The 16,799-nt window shown below is 54.0% G+C and overlaps 1 protein-coding gene across 12 annotated transcripts in view; it reads right to left on the bottom strand.

The window, feature by feature from the left end:
• The window catches only part of ATP2B2 (ATPase plasma membrane Ca2+ transporting 2), a 351,712-nt gene that overhangs the window by 100,675 nt on the left and 234,238 nt on the right, over positions 1-16,799 (bottom strand). For all 12 annotated transcript variants that reach the window (XM_060307759.1, XM_060307760.1, XM_060307761.1 and 9 more), the window contains one exon: positions 10,053-10,556. In XM_060307759.1, the coding sequence (XP_060163742.1) occupies positions 10,053-10,251 (199 nt within the window). In that variant the 5' untranslated portion in view covers positions 10,252-10,556. The remainder of the gene's footprint in view (positions 1-10,052; positions 10,557-16,799) is intronic.

The following is a 16,799-nucleotide window of genomic DNA, read 5'->3' as shown; positions in this document are numbered from 1 at the left end:
TTGTGCCTTGACATCTGGAGTCCTAGTATGCACTCTGACATTGCCGGCCTGGGTTTGCATTCCTCCACTCATTAGCTGTGTGACCATGGGCAAGTGACTTAATTTCTCTGTGTCTCAGGTTCTTGATTTGTAAAAATGGGGATACTACTAGTGCCTACTCCATAGGGTTGTCAGGAGGATCGAATGAGGTGATGATGTGCGTAAGACTCTTAGAACAGTGTCTGGAGCATCTGCAATGCTCAGTTACTCCTTAATTATTATCACTACCACTGTGGTTCCGTCCTTTGAGCCGTAACCAAACAGAATGATCGGCTCTTCCTTTTACATAACCTTCTTTGCCTCTGTGCCTTTGTCTACACTTTTCCCTCTACGTGGAGTGTCCTTCTCCACTGCAAACCCTGCCTATCCCTCAGCATCTTGCTCAAATACGGCCTCCTCCATGCAGCCCTCCCAGATCCTCCCATGGGAAGGGCTCACTTCTGCTTCTCAACTCTCTGGCATCTTCTCCAAACTTATCCTATAGAAAGAGCCTCTGAGTCTTCTCTGCTCAGAAATGGTCCCTGGGATCATTTTCTGGGGCCATAGAAATTTCTAGGGGGCCTCCCTTTGGGGTGGAGGCTGACACTGGCAGGTGGGTACGAGGGAACCATCTGCAGAGGCCCTAATTTCCACTGACTATAAATAACTGTGTGTCTGAAACCACAGCAGGGCCGGGATTGTGCCAGGAGGAGTAAGATAATCGCTGTGGGGAGACGGGAGGGCCTGTATAAGTAACTCACCTGCCCTGTCGGGGCCTCTCGTGTGACAGGCAGGCCTGGAGGGACAGGCGGCCTCAGCTCTCTTGCGCTTTGTGGGACCTGGGCTGGGTGGACAACTGAGGTCGCCCTAACGCCAGAGACAGTGTAGCCTGTGGTTACCAAACAGCATCTCTCCCCCCTCAGCCCACTTAACAGATGAGGAAACTGAGACTCAGGGAGGTGAAGTAACCAGAGACTGGTGTCCAGGGCAGACCTATTGCATGGGAACCCCACACGGGTCTTTGGAAGCCAGTGTGGGCAGGACTCCGAAGCCGCCTGGTAGGGAGGCTGGGCGGGGGCTTGGGGCAAGGGGCCGAGGGCACTGCCCCGGCCAGGGCTGGGGCGGGGCCTCAGCTACACCCCAAAGATATGAAGTTATAGTCTTTCAAGGGAAGAGGGATCTGGGGGCTGGCTCTGAGGTAGTCACCCTTTGGCCAGTCTGATGTCTGTACTGCTCTTGGGGGGGTTGGTGGTTCCTGAGGACCTGGAGGGGCCCCAGGGACTCCTAGACCTGCCCTCTTCATTGGTGGTGGGGCTTGGAGATGTCTCAGTCCATAGGGACCAGAGTCAGGTCGGTCCCCACTCGAGGCTTTCCAGCCCTGTGGGTCCTCTGACACAGGTGGGTGGGCCACGCACGAGGTCAGAACGTGGTGAGGGTGGAGTGGCGGCAAGACGAACCTCCTGAGGCCCCGCTGTGGGCCAGGCTCTCTGAGTGTGTTTTCTCATTTAATCCACGGACCAGTATGGGCCCTGGGGGCTGGATTTCACCCACTCCATTTTACAGATGTACAAACTGAGGCACTGAGAATTTATAGAACCTGAGCTCCAACCCAGGCTTTTAGACAGTACAGTTCAGTATCTTTCTCTAGTACCAGAGGTTTACACATTTTTTTTCTTTTCTTTTTAAAAAATTCTTTGTTTAAAAAAAAATCTCACCAGATGCTTTACCATGCAAAACAAATTTAAAAAAAAAAAGGAGCTGCTCTGTTACATGGTGGGGCAGAAAGGCCAGAGCCCCCCACTCAGCATCTCCCTGACCCCTGGGGCACCTCCATGGACCCCCAGGGAACCTCGTATCAGAACAACCTCACCCAGACCTCAGTCTCTCTGCCTTCAGCGAGTTCTTTGGTTCTTCGGCCCCTGAAGAGGAGCTGTACTCACGCCTCGCCCTCATGGAGCTCACGGCCCATTTCACACTCACGTGGACAGCACGGCATAGACAAACGTAAACACAATCACCAGGCTGACAGTCTGCACACACTGCATGAACATACCAGCTAAAACCCAGCCTACAAAAATCAATCCACAGTCCGTGGGCTGGAGTCCTCTGTCCTTTGAGATACATCCTAGGCTCCAGGCACAATGAATCCCTCACCTCTCCCCATGCATGTGCCGGCTCTAACCCCAGGGCCTTTGCTCAGGTGCCCCTCGCATTAAGAGCGTGCTGTCTTCCCCATCTCTGTGTGCTCAACTGCTCCCCTCCCTTTGAGACCTGGCTCAGAGGAGGCCTCTCTTGACTCTGTCTCCGGCCAGGCAGAGATCGCTCCCTCCTTCGCCTGGAAGCTCACTCCCCCTTGCTGTAGAGTTATTCGTGTCAACAGGAGACGGTAGATTAAGGGCACGTTTGGCAGCCAGCCTGTCTGGGTACCGGTCCTGGCTGGGCCCCTTGTTAGCGGTGGTGCCCTGGACCCTGATTTCCTCATCGGAAAGCTGGGATACAAACAGTTTCTGCTTCACAGGGTGTGGATTGAATGAGATGATGCCGTGAAGCCTCAGCAGAAGAGCTGGCCTTCTGTGAGACCTCAATACGTGCTAATGAGTCTCTGGTGTCACAGCTGAACCGTGTATCACAGCTGTACCTGGTATGTATCACAGCTGGAACTAGGGTCACAGCTGAACCGTGTATCACAGCTGTACCTGGTATCACAGCTGGAACTGGGGTCACAGCTGAACCGTGTATCACAGCTGTACCTGGTATCACAGCTGGAACTGGGGTCACAGCTGAACCGTGTATCACAGCTGTACCTGGTATCACAGCTGGAACTGGGGTCACAGCTGAACCGTGTATCACAGCTGTACCTGGTATCACAGCTGGAACTGGGGTCACAGCTGAACCGTGTATCACAGCTGAACCGTGTATCACAGCTGGAACTGGGGTCACAGCTGAACCGTGTTTCACAGCTGTACCTGGAATCATAGCTGGAACTGGGATCACAGCTGGCAGACCTATCACAGCGAGACTGGAAAGAGTCTTCAGGGCAGGGAGATTTACAACCCAGCTCTGTACCACCCCCCCGCCCCCCTTTCCAGGGAATCTTCAGGGAGCTCTGGAGCAGAAGGGGGTCAGGAAGGGGCTCCACCATCCTGGACCCTGGACCAAGAGGGAATGTGCTGGAAGGCTGCCCCGTCCCGGCCTCCCACCTGTCCCATGTTCAGCCACATCACACAGATACCGCCTGAGGAGCATACGGAATCCAGAGGAACAACGTGGCCCAAGCCCGTGCATGGCAGGTGCACAACACACGTTTGTTCAATGCGTGAATGTGTGTCAGCTTACATCTCCGCTCAGTATGACAGAAACAGGGGGAAAAACGGGGACAATCTTGAACACCTGTATCCACTGGTTCTGGCAGGTGGGTATTCTTATCATACCATTTACAGATGGGGAAACTGAGGCTCAGAGGGATGGAGTGACGTGCTCAAGGGCCCCGAGGGTAGAGCTGGAACTCAGGTCAGTGCTCACAGTCTGTTACAGCCAGTAGGTGGCTTTGGGAAGCAGGCTTTGTGGATGGTGGGTCCACCTAGTGAGAGGCCTACCTGAAACGCTCCCCCCAGCCCATATCCTCCACGCCCGCTCTGGATGCCTGACGACGAAGCACTGACCAAGCCAAGCGGCATCGCTCAAGGAAGGTGCGGTCCCTCTAGCCCTGCTGGAAGCCCCCAGGAGCCCCGTCAGTGGCAGGTCGGGCCCTTTCTCTAACTGTTCTGCATTCTCCCCAGGCCTGCAGAACCGTTTGCCCAGCACAGACTCCGCTGCCTCAGCCTGGGAAGATGGAGAGCACGTATCAATCAGCACGTGGGTTTATTTTATTGATGATTCAGGAAGATGTGCAGGTGGCATTCTGGAAAGCGTCTACACGTGATTCATCCGACTTTCACAGAAAGCTGTGCTTCTAAGGGATTTATTTTTCCCAGTGGCGCTGGGGGTTGGGGAGGGAATATAAGCCTTGCAAATCAAATACGGCACTCATGTTTTGAAACCCATAGACTCACACGTGTTGCTTAAGCCCATTATCTGCCCTGATAAGCTGCCTCTTTCTTCTCCACTAATTTAAACCCAACCTGTCCCTTCAAGTCACCCAGAGTCCCCAGCTGACACTGAGACAGCACCTGCCATGCACTCAGCACTTGACACGTGTTACTGTGATCCTCACAGCGACCCTGTGAAAGAGGCACTGTTATAATCTCATGGCACAGATGAGGAAACTGAGGCACAGAGAGGTTAGGTAACTGGCCCAGTGTTCCACAGCTGGATAAGAATGGAGCCAGGACTTGACCATGACACAGAGTTGGCCCCTTCACTGCTGGGACACTAGTCGTAGACCCCTGTCCACCCTGCCTGCTTCCCTGGTGTAATTATTAACAGTGTCATTATGATCACTCCAGGCTTGGTGCTCCTGAATCCTGCCTCCACACTTCTCTCCTTTCTCCCCATCCTCAAGGGCATGCAGCATGCCTGCTCTTCCTCCATACCTCCCCCGCACACAGTAGGACCACACCCCTCTGGGGTGAGCATATGACCTGGTCTGGCCTATCAGCCTATTCCATCCTCTGGCCACAGGGATTAGTTCAAGGGTGGCTCCAGGTGACCCAGTAGGGGGAAACCCTGAGAAAGAGGTGCCTTTGGCTGCTGGGGGCCTCACGGGGTGAAGGCCTGCCCGAGAATGAAGCCAATACAGAGGACGGTGGAGGTGGAAGAGAGCAGGAGAGGGACGGACAAAGCCCTTCTCAGCACTGGCGGCCCTGGATCCAGCCATGCCTGAGGCCAGAACAGTCCCTGGACGTCTCAGGTGCACAAGCCAGAAAACCCCCTTGTTGCATAAGCCAGTTTGAGATGGGTTTCTGTCAAATAGAATCCTAATAGATAGAAATGGTGGTGATTGTTTGGTAGAAAACCTTCAAAGCACTTTCAACTCACTATCTCCAAACAGCAGAGAGCGAAGTAGCACAATTCCCATTTTACAGATGAGGAAGCTGAAGCTATCAGTCTAAATATCTTGCCTGAGGTCATGAACCTACTTAGTGACAGAGGCAAGGCTGGGAAGCCTCCCCAGGCTTCACGCCTGGCCCTCGTCCACCCCTGCATGTATTTGAGAAGGTGGTTGGTTACCTCAGCCTCTTAAATACCTGGAGGGGCTTTGGTCCTCCAGGCCTCGCCCCTGACAGCGTCCTGGGCTACTTCACAGGAAGACAGCGGTGGGGAGGGGCTAGTGGGGGAAGGCGTCCTCCCTCATCTCTGGCCAGGTATGAATTCCCTGCATGGACCCTGTGTCTGAGCGGCCCCCAGCTCCACCCTGCCTGGGACACTGCTACAGCTGTGTCTGCCTCACTTTCCCTGTTGACCTCTCAGGGCTCCAGAGATACCTGGGGAGACGGAGCACACGGAGAAACAGAGCGTCACAATGACAAACAGGAGACCCCCTTTGCTGCCTTCGTGCCCCTCCCCCCCCCGGGCCCCGTGCCTGCGCAGTGGTGGCTCTGTGCAATGTGGGCCCTGCCAGGTCTGAGGGGTGTCTCGTTCATCATCGTGTTCATGCCACATGGGGTACCATCTCCCACGATCTGCTCTCCTGTCCTCCCTCAGCCCCTCTCTCTCCCCGACTTGGGCAGGACATAGGATTCATACAAAATTAACTGGAGGTTCCATTTCACAACACTCCGATGTATCCGGTTCCCACCCTACCCTGCGGCTGCCCTGTCTTCTTTGTCCCCTTTCTCCCCCACCATGAAATATGCAATGCAGGGAGCGCCCAGCAGGGCCTCTTGAGCTGCCCCTGCTGACAGCTGGTGGTGCAGGGTCAGGAGTGAAGGACGAGAGCCATGCATGCCGAGTGAGTGGCTCAGGGCACCGCCACTCCGGGCTCCCGGGAACCGAAGCTAAGTGTTCTCTGGGTGACGCAGGGTGTCCTGTGTCCTGTCCCCACACTGCAGCCTTCCATACTACACAGAGAGGGACGCTAAGCACCCCACCTCTTCCTTCTCCCTCCCTTCCTTCATTCTGCGGATGCTTTCTGAGCCCCAGGCATCGCAGCAGGTGCTGAGATACAGTGGAGAATGACAATCAGCTCCTGCCTCAGGGCTCACAGGCCACCCCAGCACCCACTACCCATCTTTCCAGACAATGCGACGTCGCCTCCTCTGGGAAGCCTCCTCTGATAGCACACTGACCCTTTGTTGGGCACCATCTTATTTAATTGCCTAATTTTTGTACAGGGATGGGGCCAGATCATGATTTTTTTTTAAAAAAAGAGATACTTGGGTATATTAATAACAATGATAACGAACATCGTTTTGTAAGTGTCTAGGGACTGCCACACAGTGCTAAGCCCTTCATGTGGATGATCTGATTTATTTCTCACATCATCCTGTGAGGTAGGTAGTGTTATGCCCATTTTACAGATAAGACAACTGAGGCTCAGAGAGGAGTCACTGAACTCTCCCAGTGTCCCTTGAAGAGTAAGCCAGTCAGGATTCAAAGCTGGGTCTCAGGGGCTCTACTGTCCTAGGCTGGACAGGTATGAAAAGAAGGGAGCAGTGGAGGGCACGAAGGGAGGGGCATTACCAGGATGGAAGAGAACCAGCAGTGGGAGAGGAAAGCAATGGCACTCAATGGCCCAGTGAAATACCCAACACTGCCAGACCACGGGCGCTGAGTTCATGGCCCGTGCAGGCAGCAGGTGGTGCCCCGGGTGGGAGTTGATTTCTATGGCTTCAGATCCCCTCTATCACTTGCACAGATCTTTTTGCCTAAAATTAGCTGGATGTGAACAGGAAGGCTAATTTATGCGGGGCCTGGAGCAGTTTCCGGGAGTGTGACTCAGAGGCTGCTCCCTGCTGACGTCAGCAGACTAGGGCAGGGGGTGTCGGGAATGGCCAACCTGGGACCCTGGGACAGGCTGGAGCTGGGACAGCTCCAGACCACAGGGCTTTGAAGTTGGGGGCTGGGGCTGCAGGCCAAGCATTTCTCTGAGTCAGGAGAGGGCTAAACAGGGCAGAACAAATGCTGAGCATGAGAGGGAAACTGAAAAGTGCCCCGGCGGCTCCACCCTCCTCAGACCCTTGGCAGACAGAAGGCACCTTCGCAGGACTGTTCCTAGGTACATGCGTGTGGCTGGGGGCGGAGGGCACACCTGGCTGTGGTGTCTGACACAGCTGTGTTCAAAGTCTGAGCTGATGTGAGCCATGGTGGTGACCTTGAGCCCTCATGCTTCCCATCTGTGAAATGGGTAACACCACCTGCCGCCAGGAATGTGCGTGATAAGGATGCAGAACAGCCTAGTAAAACGTGTAGCATCAGCTCGGACACTGGCCAGTGTCCCAGAAGCGTCAGATTTCACCGTTTCCGGAGAACGTGACTGCTTCTTCCAGAGTAGTGATAATCATACTGGAAACAACAAAAGCTGATGTTGACTGAGGACTTCTATGCCGGGAACTTGGCCTGATCTCAATGTTCAAAACCCATGTTACTGATGGGGAAATGGAGGTGTTTAGTCTCTGGGGCTGAATTCTAACCCACAGTGCTGTCCATGTGCCTGGTAGGCGGGGTACTAAGCTACTTCACTTTAGCCTCACCACAACCCTATGAGGTAGTCACTATTATTATCTCATTTTTCAGATGAGGAAACTAAGGCACAGAGAGGCTGAATAACTTGCCCAGAATCACACAGCTGTTAAGTGACACAGCTGGGATTTGAACCCAAGTTGTCCAAGTCCAAGTCCAAGAGTAGCATTACGCTCCTCTGTCCTTCCCCAAACCTCTTTCAGCTCCATCTGCACCCTGGGAAATCCTTCAGGGGATCAAGGCAGCAGGGGCTCTGGTTAATCCTACTGTGGGCTTTCCTCCTTCTCAGGGACGTTTCCCATGAGAGATCTCACTTGATGCTCACGAAATATTAGAAAACCAAGGCCCAGAGAGGTCAGACAAAAGCCTCAAAGGCACACAGCTGACAGGCAGCAGAGCAACAGTCAGAGCTGTCATTATCGTTTCCATTTTACAGATGAGAAAACAAAGTCTCCTTTATTTTTCTTTTCATGTAACTTCTTGCAGCACATCAGCAGTCTGGGGAATTCTATCTAAGAAAGGTGGCTCTGTGCCACATCACATGCTTTCCCTTCTCTTCCCTCCATAGCCAAGTTCAAACACCTCCTCCTCCAGGTAGCCTTCCCTAACCTCCACTGCCCACCCATCTCGTTTCTCCTCGATCCCTGGGGTCCTTGCTGCACTTGGTCTGGATTATCTGCTGTTCTGGCTGCTCAGCCATCTGAGAGCTTCTCTCTGGGCTGGGGACTCAGTGGCCACATCCCAGGGTTTTATGGGTCAGTTACCCACCCTCCTCTGTGCCAGGCACCAGGCTGGGTGCTGGATGTTCAGAGAGGAGCAGGACAGGATTCCTGCCCTCAGGTGCACACCTGCTGTCCCCAGCTGGAGCGTGGCCATGAGCCACTCGATTTCCCAGGTCCCCGAGCCTGTCAGATGGGAGGGGAGGGTGGATTTCTTAACCTGGGGTCCAGGGCCTAGCTTTGAGGGGCTCTGCGAACATGCTGGTAGCGTGGACCACACTGTTGCACACAGTTGACTATTCTTCTGTGGGGAGGGGCCATAGATTCCATCAGGTTCACCACAGAGTCTGGGGTCCAGAGACACTTAATAATTCCTGACTCAAGAGAATCTCCTGGTCCCATTCAAAAGGCAAAGACCATTGGGACAACCCTGCCTCCTAGCAGGTCAGGTGTGCCAAACTGGTGGTGGAGGTGAGCATGGGCCATTCTGCCACAGATCGATGTTTACATGAGGCCGGGGCCCAGGAGCCCCCCAGGCTGAGCCCACTCCCATCTCAGGGCCACACGTGGCTGTTCTCAAGCCCTGAGCTAGAATCGCGCAGGGAAGAAATGACGCTTCCCCTATTTCCACCCTCTCCGCCAAAACAAAACCAAACAATATCAAAAAAGCAAAAGGCGTTCCTAAACTTCTGCCCAGACTCAGCAAGGTGGGCGAAACATCAGAGACAGCAGCGAATCTGGGAAGAAGGACCAGTCTTAGCTTTTCCTCTTGACCCAAGAGAGGAGGGCCCCAGACAAAGAGGGACACTGACCCCTGGCGCCGCAGGGCACAGTGGGTGCCGGCACAGCAACGGACTGTCTGGCCCTGGCTGAGCAGCTAGGTCCACAGGCAGCCTCAGATTTCTTGTCTGTCGGTGGGGATGAGACTTCAAATGCTGCCTGCCTCCCAGGGTGTGGTCTATACCTGGTGGAGGGACTGTCATCCACTCTCTTTAGAATAATAACGGCTGCCACTGTACCTACTGAGCACCTACTGTATGCTTGGGTTTCCACTGGGCCCTGTGAGGTAGGTATCGGCCATTTTCCAGAGGAAGAAAGTGAGGCTCTGCAGCTCCTCTGCACCAAGCTGCAGGACTGGGAGTGCCAGGGCAGGGTACCTCACACCTGTGCTTTTGGGGTTTATTTAGGGAACTTTTCTTCTTCCTTGTGAGGGGAAGGTAACTGCGGGGATGGAACCCAAACTCTGAGCTCTGGTGCGCAAGCTGGGCTGGTGCCCCTCCTCTCCGCCTTGTGGCAGATGACATGGCTTTGGTCCCCTCCAGAAAGCTGAAACCTTCCCTGTCTGGAGATCGCAGGCCTGCTCATTTTGGCAGTTGTAAGAAAGCCCCACGCCCAGCCCCAGGGCAAGACACACATGGGCATCTGTCACCTTTCCCATGACAGCCCATCTTCCTGCCTGTCCTGTCTTCCCAGCAGCTCCACGGCTGCCCCAGAGACCGAGGGATCCCCAATCAGAGTCTGGATTTGGATGAGTCGGACATGACGCAGCCCAGCAGCAGGGGCTGGGGAGCTGGAATTGGCTCATTGGTTCCATGCTCAAGCCCAGATGAGGGGGTTCCTGGGGCCTGGGTAAGGGAGCCCAGGGTCTGACTGACCCCCGAATTCAAACCCCGTGTTTAAGCCTTGTGCACCTACCTTCGACAGGTGAGGTTTTGAGGCGCCGGCAGATGGTGTCAGTGTCCCCGTAGGTCTCCTTGATCTTGACCACGGCCTCGGTGCCCCGCAGCTCCATGAGGGAGCGCAGCTCCTCCATCGTGCACCCAAACTCGCCCCCATGGCTCGACTCATTTCTTTGGTTTTTGGAGTAAAAGTCACTGTTGGTCATGTCACCCATGTCTGCCGCAGTCCCCGCTTGGGGTGGGTCCGAGGGTCAGTGCTGGACAGGAGGCTGCCAGGCGACGGCTCCGTGTGGCTGTCCTCAGCACACCCTCACTGGACGGCTGTGGCTCCTGGCAGCTGACTCCAGGGGGCAGCCGAGGTGGGCTGGCGACAGTGGCGGTGGGCTCTGAGGGGCGTCCCCGGGCGTGGGGCAAGGTCCAGGGGCCGGAGGGGCTCAGGGCTGTAGACCCAGGAGTCTCCATTCAGCGGGGCCCATGCTGCTCCCTGGAGCTGGCATCTACATGGTCGGGGTGATGGCTCCTGCAGGGGCAAGCAGAGAGGGGACAGGGGTCAGACACTGGAGGCCTCATGGGGCAGGTACCCAGGAGGGCCGGCTTGCAGGTGCTACACACACGCCCCCCACCCCAAGTAACACCCACCACACATACACATACCTGGACGTGGATGTTCGTACAACACCCCATCGTGCACCGGCACCCACTGCAAATCCAAACGTACTGACACCCACTAGGCCCTCCATGCTATACCACACCCCCGGCATAGCCTGATGTACCCTCATAACACATGCTAACCCCCTAATTGTCCACTATGGACACACTGACTTCGTGATACGAACCCTGGTGTACACACACTCTGTGACATGCCGCTTGGGGTGCAACACCCCACCTGCCTACTATTTTTAGGGCCCACCCACTGCCATACACACACACCAACACAGGGCCCCCTTCACACACACGGTGGCGGACACCCCCTCCCCACCAGGCACACTGTCACACGTAGTCACATTTACAGGCGTCATCTTAACATCCCCACCTCCTCCCCTCAAAAATACCAGAGCTCACAACCCTGTGTACACACATGCCATGCCCACACAATCAGGGGCCTAACCCCCTGCCCCCAAGTAACAGCTCCCAGATGCCCCAGCACGGATGCTTCCTCTGTCCACACCTCCTATATCTGCCGAAACGCACTGCTCTCCCCACTGAGTCTCACAGGCGTGGGGATGGGAGAAAGCAACCTGCCTGCACCCACAGCCCACAGCTACACTGATCGAGGGCCTCAGCCTCGCCAGAGGGTCCGTCTCATGCATATTCACCAGGATGTCACTGTGGCCCTCAGAACGAGCCGGGGTCAACAGAACCCTCACCTTGGGGCCCCAGAGTCCGGAACCACGGACCGCGGCTGCCACGTCCCTTAGGGAGCCCAGGAGGAGGAGGGAGCCCCGGCTACTCCCTGCCCGCCTGGCCACCCTTGCCGGAGTGTGGCATCTGTGGAGCTGCCAGGAGAGAACCCAATCCACCCAGATACCCAACACCGGTGGCCAAGGCCCCGGCAAGCGTTGGGTGACAAAGGGCCTCTGCTGAGCTCAGCTGGGTCTGGCACAGGCACTGGCCCCGCCCAGCAGCCGCGGAAAGCTGGCCGTCCTAGGCCCAGAACAGTGAGGGGGAAGAGGTGGGGGCAGGAAGGTGGGACTGAGCCCCACCCCAGCCCCAACTCCTCCCTCGTGTGCCCCTCCCCTGCCCCATCTCTTTCCTTCACAATCCTTTCCTCTTGCACAGAGTTTTAGACCTGGAGGTAATTTAGGGTTAATCTCATTTTCCCAGTGAGGAACCTGAAGCTCAGAGAGGGAAAGGAACTTGTCCAGAGACACACAGAGCAGGAGTGGACGGAGCCCAGAGCTGGGCTGGGATCTCCTGACTGCCAGCCCGTTGCTCTTTCCCCTCCCACTAGGGGGCGCTCCCTCCCCTCTCTCTAAAGAACAACACAGGCTCCTAAATCACAGCAATCCGGGTTCAAATCCGAGATCTCCTGAACCCCGGCTGTGGGATCCTGGGCAAGTTCCTTCACTTTTCCGAGGCTCAGTTTCTTCATCTGTAAAATAAGTCATTCTCCCCTGTGCCCCAGCTACTTCCCAGTTTACTGGGAACTAATTGTGAACCACCGTGTTCAAATCCAGTGAGCTTCCACCCGGGGTACAGAGCTTCCCAGCCTGGATCAGGGGGTGCTGGAGCCACAGGAGAAGCCTGTCATACCTCACAGGAGGGCACTTGCACTCAAGGATGCAACAGGAAGCCTTATTTTCACACTGGGACCAACTGGTATCTTACCGAGTAGAACTTAAAATGGGCCTGATGCCTTAAGCAGAGACACAAGACGCCAAAGAACGTGTGTGCTTGGGATTCCCACCCGCAGTCCTGCAGGAATACTCGGGGCCCCTGGCCATCCGGGCATGCACCACCACCATAACCCGTGAGTTTTGACCCCAACGGTATATCCCCGAGAGGAGCAGGTGAGGCAGGGACCAAGCAGGCCTGGGTGCAGAGATGCCGTGGAGGTTAACTGGACGGGCTCCAGAAGACACAGCCTCTGGGTTCGAGTTCTGCCACCTCTCAACAGACTGGGAGGCCAATTCACTTTAGTTTCATTATCTTAAACAAAGGGAGGGGCAGTAATAGTATCTACTTCATAGGTATTATGAGGCTTAAGTGAATTATTTCATGCAAAATACTAAGAATTGAGTCAAGCGCATGGTAAGCACTAATTATTGTGATTATTAGCAATCCATACAACCACTTTATGAGACAGGTAGTCTTGTTATTCCCTAGAACATATGAGGAAACCGAGGCCAAGAGAGGTGAGGTCACTTGCCCAAGGTCACAGAGCTGGCGAGTGGAAGAGCTGGGATTTGAATTCAGGCACTCTGGATCCAGAGACACTGTTATTCATCAGGATGCTCTGCTGCCTTCCCTGGTGCATCGCCCTCAGAGGGTTCTTACAATGCTTAAATGAAGCGCTATATGTGAATGAAAGTGCTTTGCAAAAACCACAAGGGACTCTAACGCCGAGGTGCTGTCTTCTATCTGTCTTCCTGCTACCTGTGGCGTGTCCTACAGGCACTGATAATTACATCTCTGACAGCACGAGCTATGAGACCCGTTAGCAGTAATTATATCTGTGATGACAACAGCAGAGATGAGTTAATGGGCTACTGGTGATTTTAATGACTATTGTGTTAAGATGAACAATGATCTTCAACCAACTATCCATCCGTCTACCATATGTCCATCCATCCATTCATCCAACCAACCACTCATTAATTGTGTTGTGTGCACCTACTTTGTGCTGACAAGGGGGAAGAGAGACAATTAGATGAGTGACCTCCATAATATGATGGGTTTGCCATGACAGGGAGTCCCAGGTGCTGTGCATGTCCAGAGCAGGAAGATGTGACCTGGCCCAGGGTATCAGAGAAGATTTTTCCTTTTAACATGAGTAGGGAGCTTTTTCCCCTTCAGGAAAATGGGCTGTGTGACTTTGGAGAAGTCACCTAACCTTTCTGGGCCTCATCTGCCCAGAGAGGTTGACCCATCTGTCTTACAGGCTGCTGTAAGTACCCATTGAGGCCCTTATGTGTGGGTCTCTGTGTGGCTCCTGGCCTGGAGCAGATACTCTACAGTGCTGGCTTCTGCACCTCCTCCAACCTCCCTCCTACCTACGTACCCTGTTATTAGCAACTGCACCTCCCTCAAGGCTGAGATGAGGTTCATTTGTAGCCAGTTCTTAATACCACACTGACAGTCACCCCTGTCCTAATTGATGGGCACACTGGCTACAATGGACTGAATGTGTCCCCCTGCCCCAAATTCATATGTTGAAGCCCTAATCCCCAGTGTGATGATATTTGGAGGTGGCGCCTTTGGGAGGTAATTAGGTCATGAGGGTAGAACCCCCACAAATGGGATTAGTCTTCTTATAAAAAAGAGACATGACAGAGATGATCTTTCTTGGTCATGTGAGGACAGTGAGAAGGTGGCCATCTGTAATCCAGGAAGTGGGTTCTCACCAGGAACTGAATCTGCTGGTACCTTGATCTTGGACTTCCCAACCTCCAGCACTATGAAAAATAAATTTCTGTTGTTTAAGCCACACAGCCTATGGTATTCTGTTATAGCAACCCGAGCTAAGACGTGTGCCTGGGCAGGGCAGAAGTCTGGGCAGCCAGTCCTGGGCCCAGAGAGGTTGAGCAACGCAACTAGGGGGCACACAGCCAACTGGGGTCACAGCCCACTGAAAAGCCCCTCCCTGTTTTCCAAGCTCCTGCTGTGTGACCTTGACCAAGCCCCTTTCCTCCCTGGGCCTCAGTTTCCCATGTGGAAACTGAAGAGACTGGACTAGTGTTCTCTGGGGCCCCTTCAGGCTCTGATGCGCCAGCTCCTTCAGAATCCAGAATGAATGTTCTGACAATATTGGGTTTATGCATTTCGGTTTCCTCTTATTAGCATTTAAATGACTCTGTATTGTTACATTTCAGTGACTCAAGAATAGGTTGGGGCACCTTAATAAAAAGTCTTTGCCAAGAGAGACTCCGGCAGAGGAAGGAGCAATGGATTTTTTTTTTGGAGTTAATTTAACAAAGAAGAAATCTATCTCTCGAAGGAAGGTTTTAAAAAAAACACCTCAAAACCTAAACCATCAGCTTTTCAAATCCTAATTGAAGGACGACACATCGCAAATGAATTACGTGCTAAAAATAACTTTCGGATGCCGAATCCTCCTGTTTTCTGACCTGCGGAATTTAAATGCCATCTTCATATGTATTTATAAAGTTACCCTTTACTTTGAATCGCCCCTGGCACCAGTGACAGATGTGGGGACACAGGCCCCGTCTGGAGATCTCTGATGACGAGGTCTGATGCTGCCATTTGGTAGTTTTGTGATGGGGGTGGAGTTGGGGGGGCAAGGTCTTAGCCCCTCCCTGGGCCTCCATCCCCTCTTACCCGCACGCCTCCCTCCCGCACAGGGCTTTGCGAGGCCTACCTGAGCTAGAGCTCAGAGCAGTTCCTGGCACAGCGTAAGACTAGTTCAACAGGGACTGTACTTCTGATGGTGACTTAACTCGCTCCTTCCCTCTGCTCTCAGCTCACCCCCACAAGTCTGCTCTCAGACTGCCCCCCACGCTACTGTCCTGAACATGGGGCTCAGGCCAACCATGCCATCCCCACAAAGCTCCCAGCACTGCTTGGAAGGCTGGGGAGGGTCCCAGCTTGTACGCACAGCTTACAGGGCTAGCCTCTCCTCTGCTCTGGTCCTGACTGACTAATCCCCACTGGCAGGACATTTTCTTTCCTCTCCTGGATGCAAATTCTGGCCTTTCTGTGGTCCCCACCCTGCCCCGCCCCAGCTGAGGGGACCCTCCTCGGTGCTGACCGGGGAAACGGGTGACCTCAGCCAGGCAGCTGGGGGCAGAGGGACAACTGCTCTTCTTCCCTCAGCCTCACTAGGAGAGTCAAAGCGTTGTAGCCGTTGTCTTAGCCGCCCCTCTCTGGGGGAGGGAATGTTCCGTGTATGTGTGTGTCAGAGGGTACCTGTGGTGTGTCAGCAGATGTGTACTGACTCTGGGTGACCCTGGAGGACAAGGTGTGCTGTGCAGGTCTACCGGAGTACGTCAGGATGAGTGTGTACCTGTGAGTGTGAGTGAGCCAGAGATGTGTGTCCCCATGCCCGCCTCTGAGTGTGCAAGCCCCACGATCTGTGTGTGTGTATGTGTGTGTATGCATCAAAGCTGACAATGACAGTCTCGGCTTTGAATCCTCACAGTCAAGGAGACAGAACGGGGAAAGAGGAAGGGAATTGAAAATGAATACCTCAGAGGCGAGTTTAGTGCTATTTTTAGAAAACTCCTATCCTGTTAACCAGAAAAGGAAAATCTAAAAAAAAAAAAATTTTATATATATATATATATATATATACATTCCACAGAAGCAGCCACGCACCAGCCTCAAAGGCACAGATGGCGGAAGCAGGGCCAGGGCGTGGGCTGCTAGGCACTCAGGGTGTCTCACATAGCTTCTCACTCTCCTGCCTGGCTCAAGGGAGGGTAGGTCCCCAGCCCTTAGCTGCCCAGCAGGGTCAACTCTCTCTACTTCCCCTGTTCTCCAAAGGAGTTTCCAGTGTTGCATGGTAGGAAACCCCCCACATTTCTGGTCCTCTAGGTGTCTTACATACCCACTCATCCACTCACCCATCCATCCATCCATCCATTTGTCCATCCACCTGTCCGTCCATCCATCCATCCATCCATCCATCCATCCATCCATCCATCCATCTATCTATCCATCCATCCACCTCTCCAATAAAAAGCTGCATCTCAGGCCCTGCCCCAAGCACTGGGACTCTGAAGAGAGCAAGGGAGGTGCACAGACCCTCCTTCTAGCTGTTGAAGTTATGCTCACTTTGCCACACAGAGTCCCCCGAAACCCCATGGTCAGGCTCTGCAGACCAAGTTGAATGATTCCTGCACAACTTTTGCGTCAGAGTTTGGGAGGATGTAATCCAAATGGCACTCGCCTGGGAACCAGATCTGCTGAGCCCCAATCTTGGCTTGACCACTACTATTAATAGAGATTGCTTAGCACACGCTTCCATGGGCTGTGTAGTATCACTGTCCCTGTTTACAGGCAAGAAAGCTGGGGCTCAGAGGGTTACAGATGGCCAATGCCGTACAGATGGGACCCGGCATAGTTTAAATATGCCTGCTTGAGT

This window comes from Globicephala melas, chromosome 11, assembly GCF_963455315.2.
Source record: "Globicephala melas chromosome 11, mGloMel1.2, whole genome shotgun sequence".
Classification (NCBI taxonomy): Eukaryota; Metazoa; Chordata; class Mammalia; order Artiodactyla; family Delphinidae; genus Globicephala; species Globicephala melas.
The sequence above is the reverse complement of the archived record's forward strand: the minus strand, read 5'-3'. Positions and strand labels throughout refer to the sequence as shown.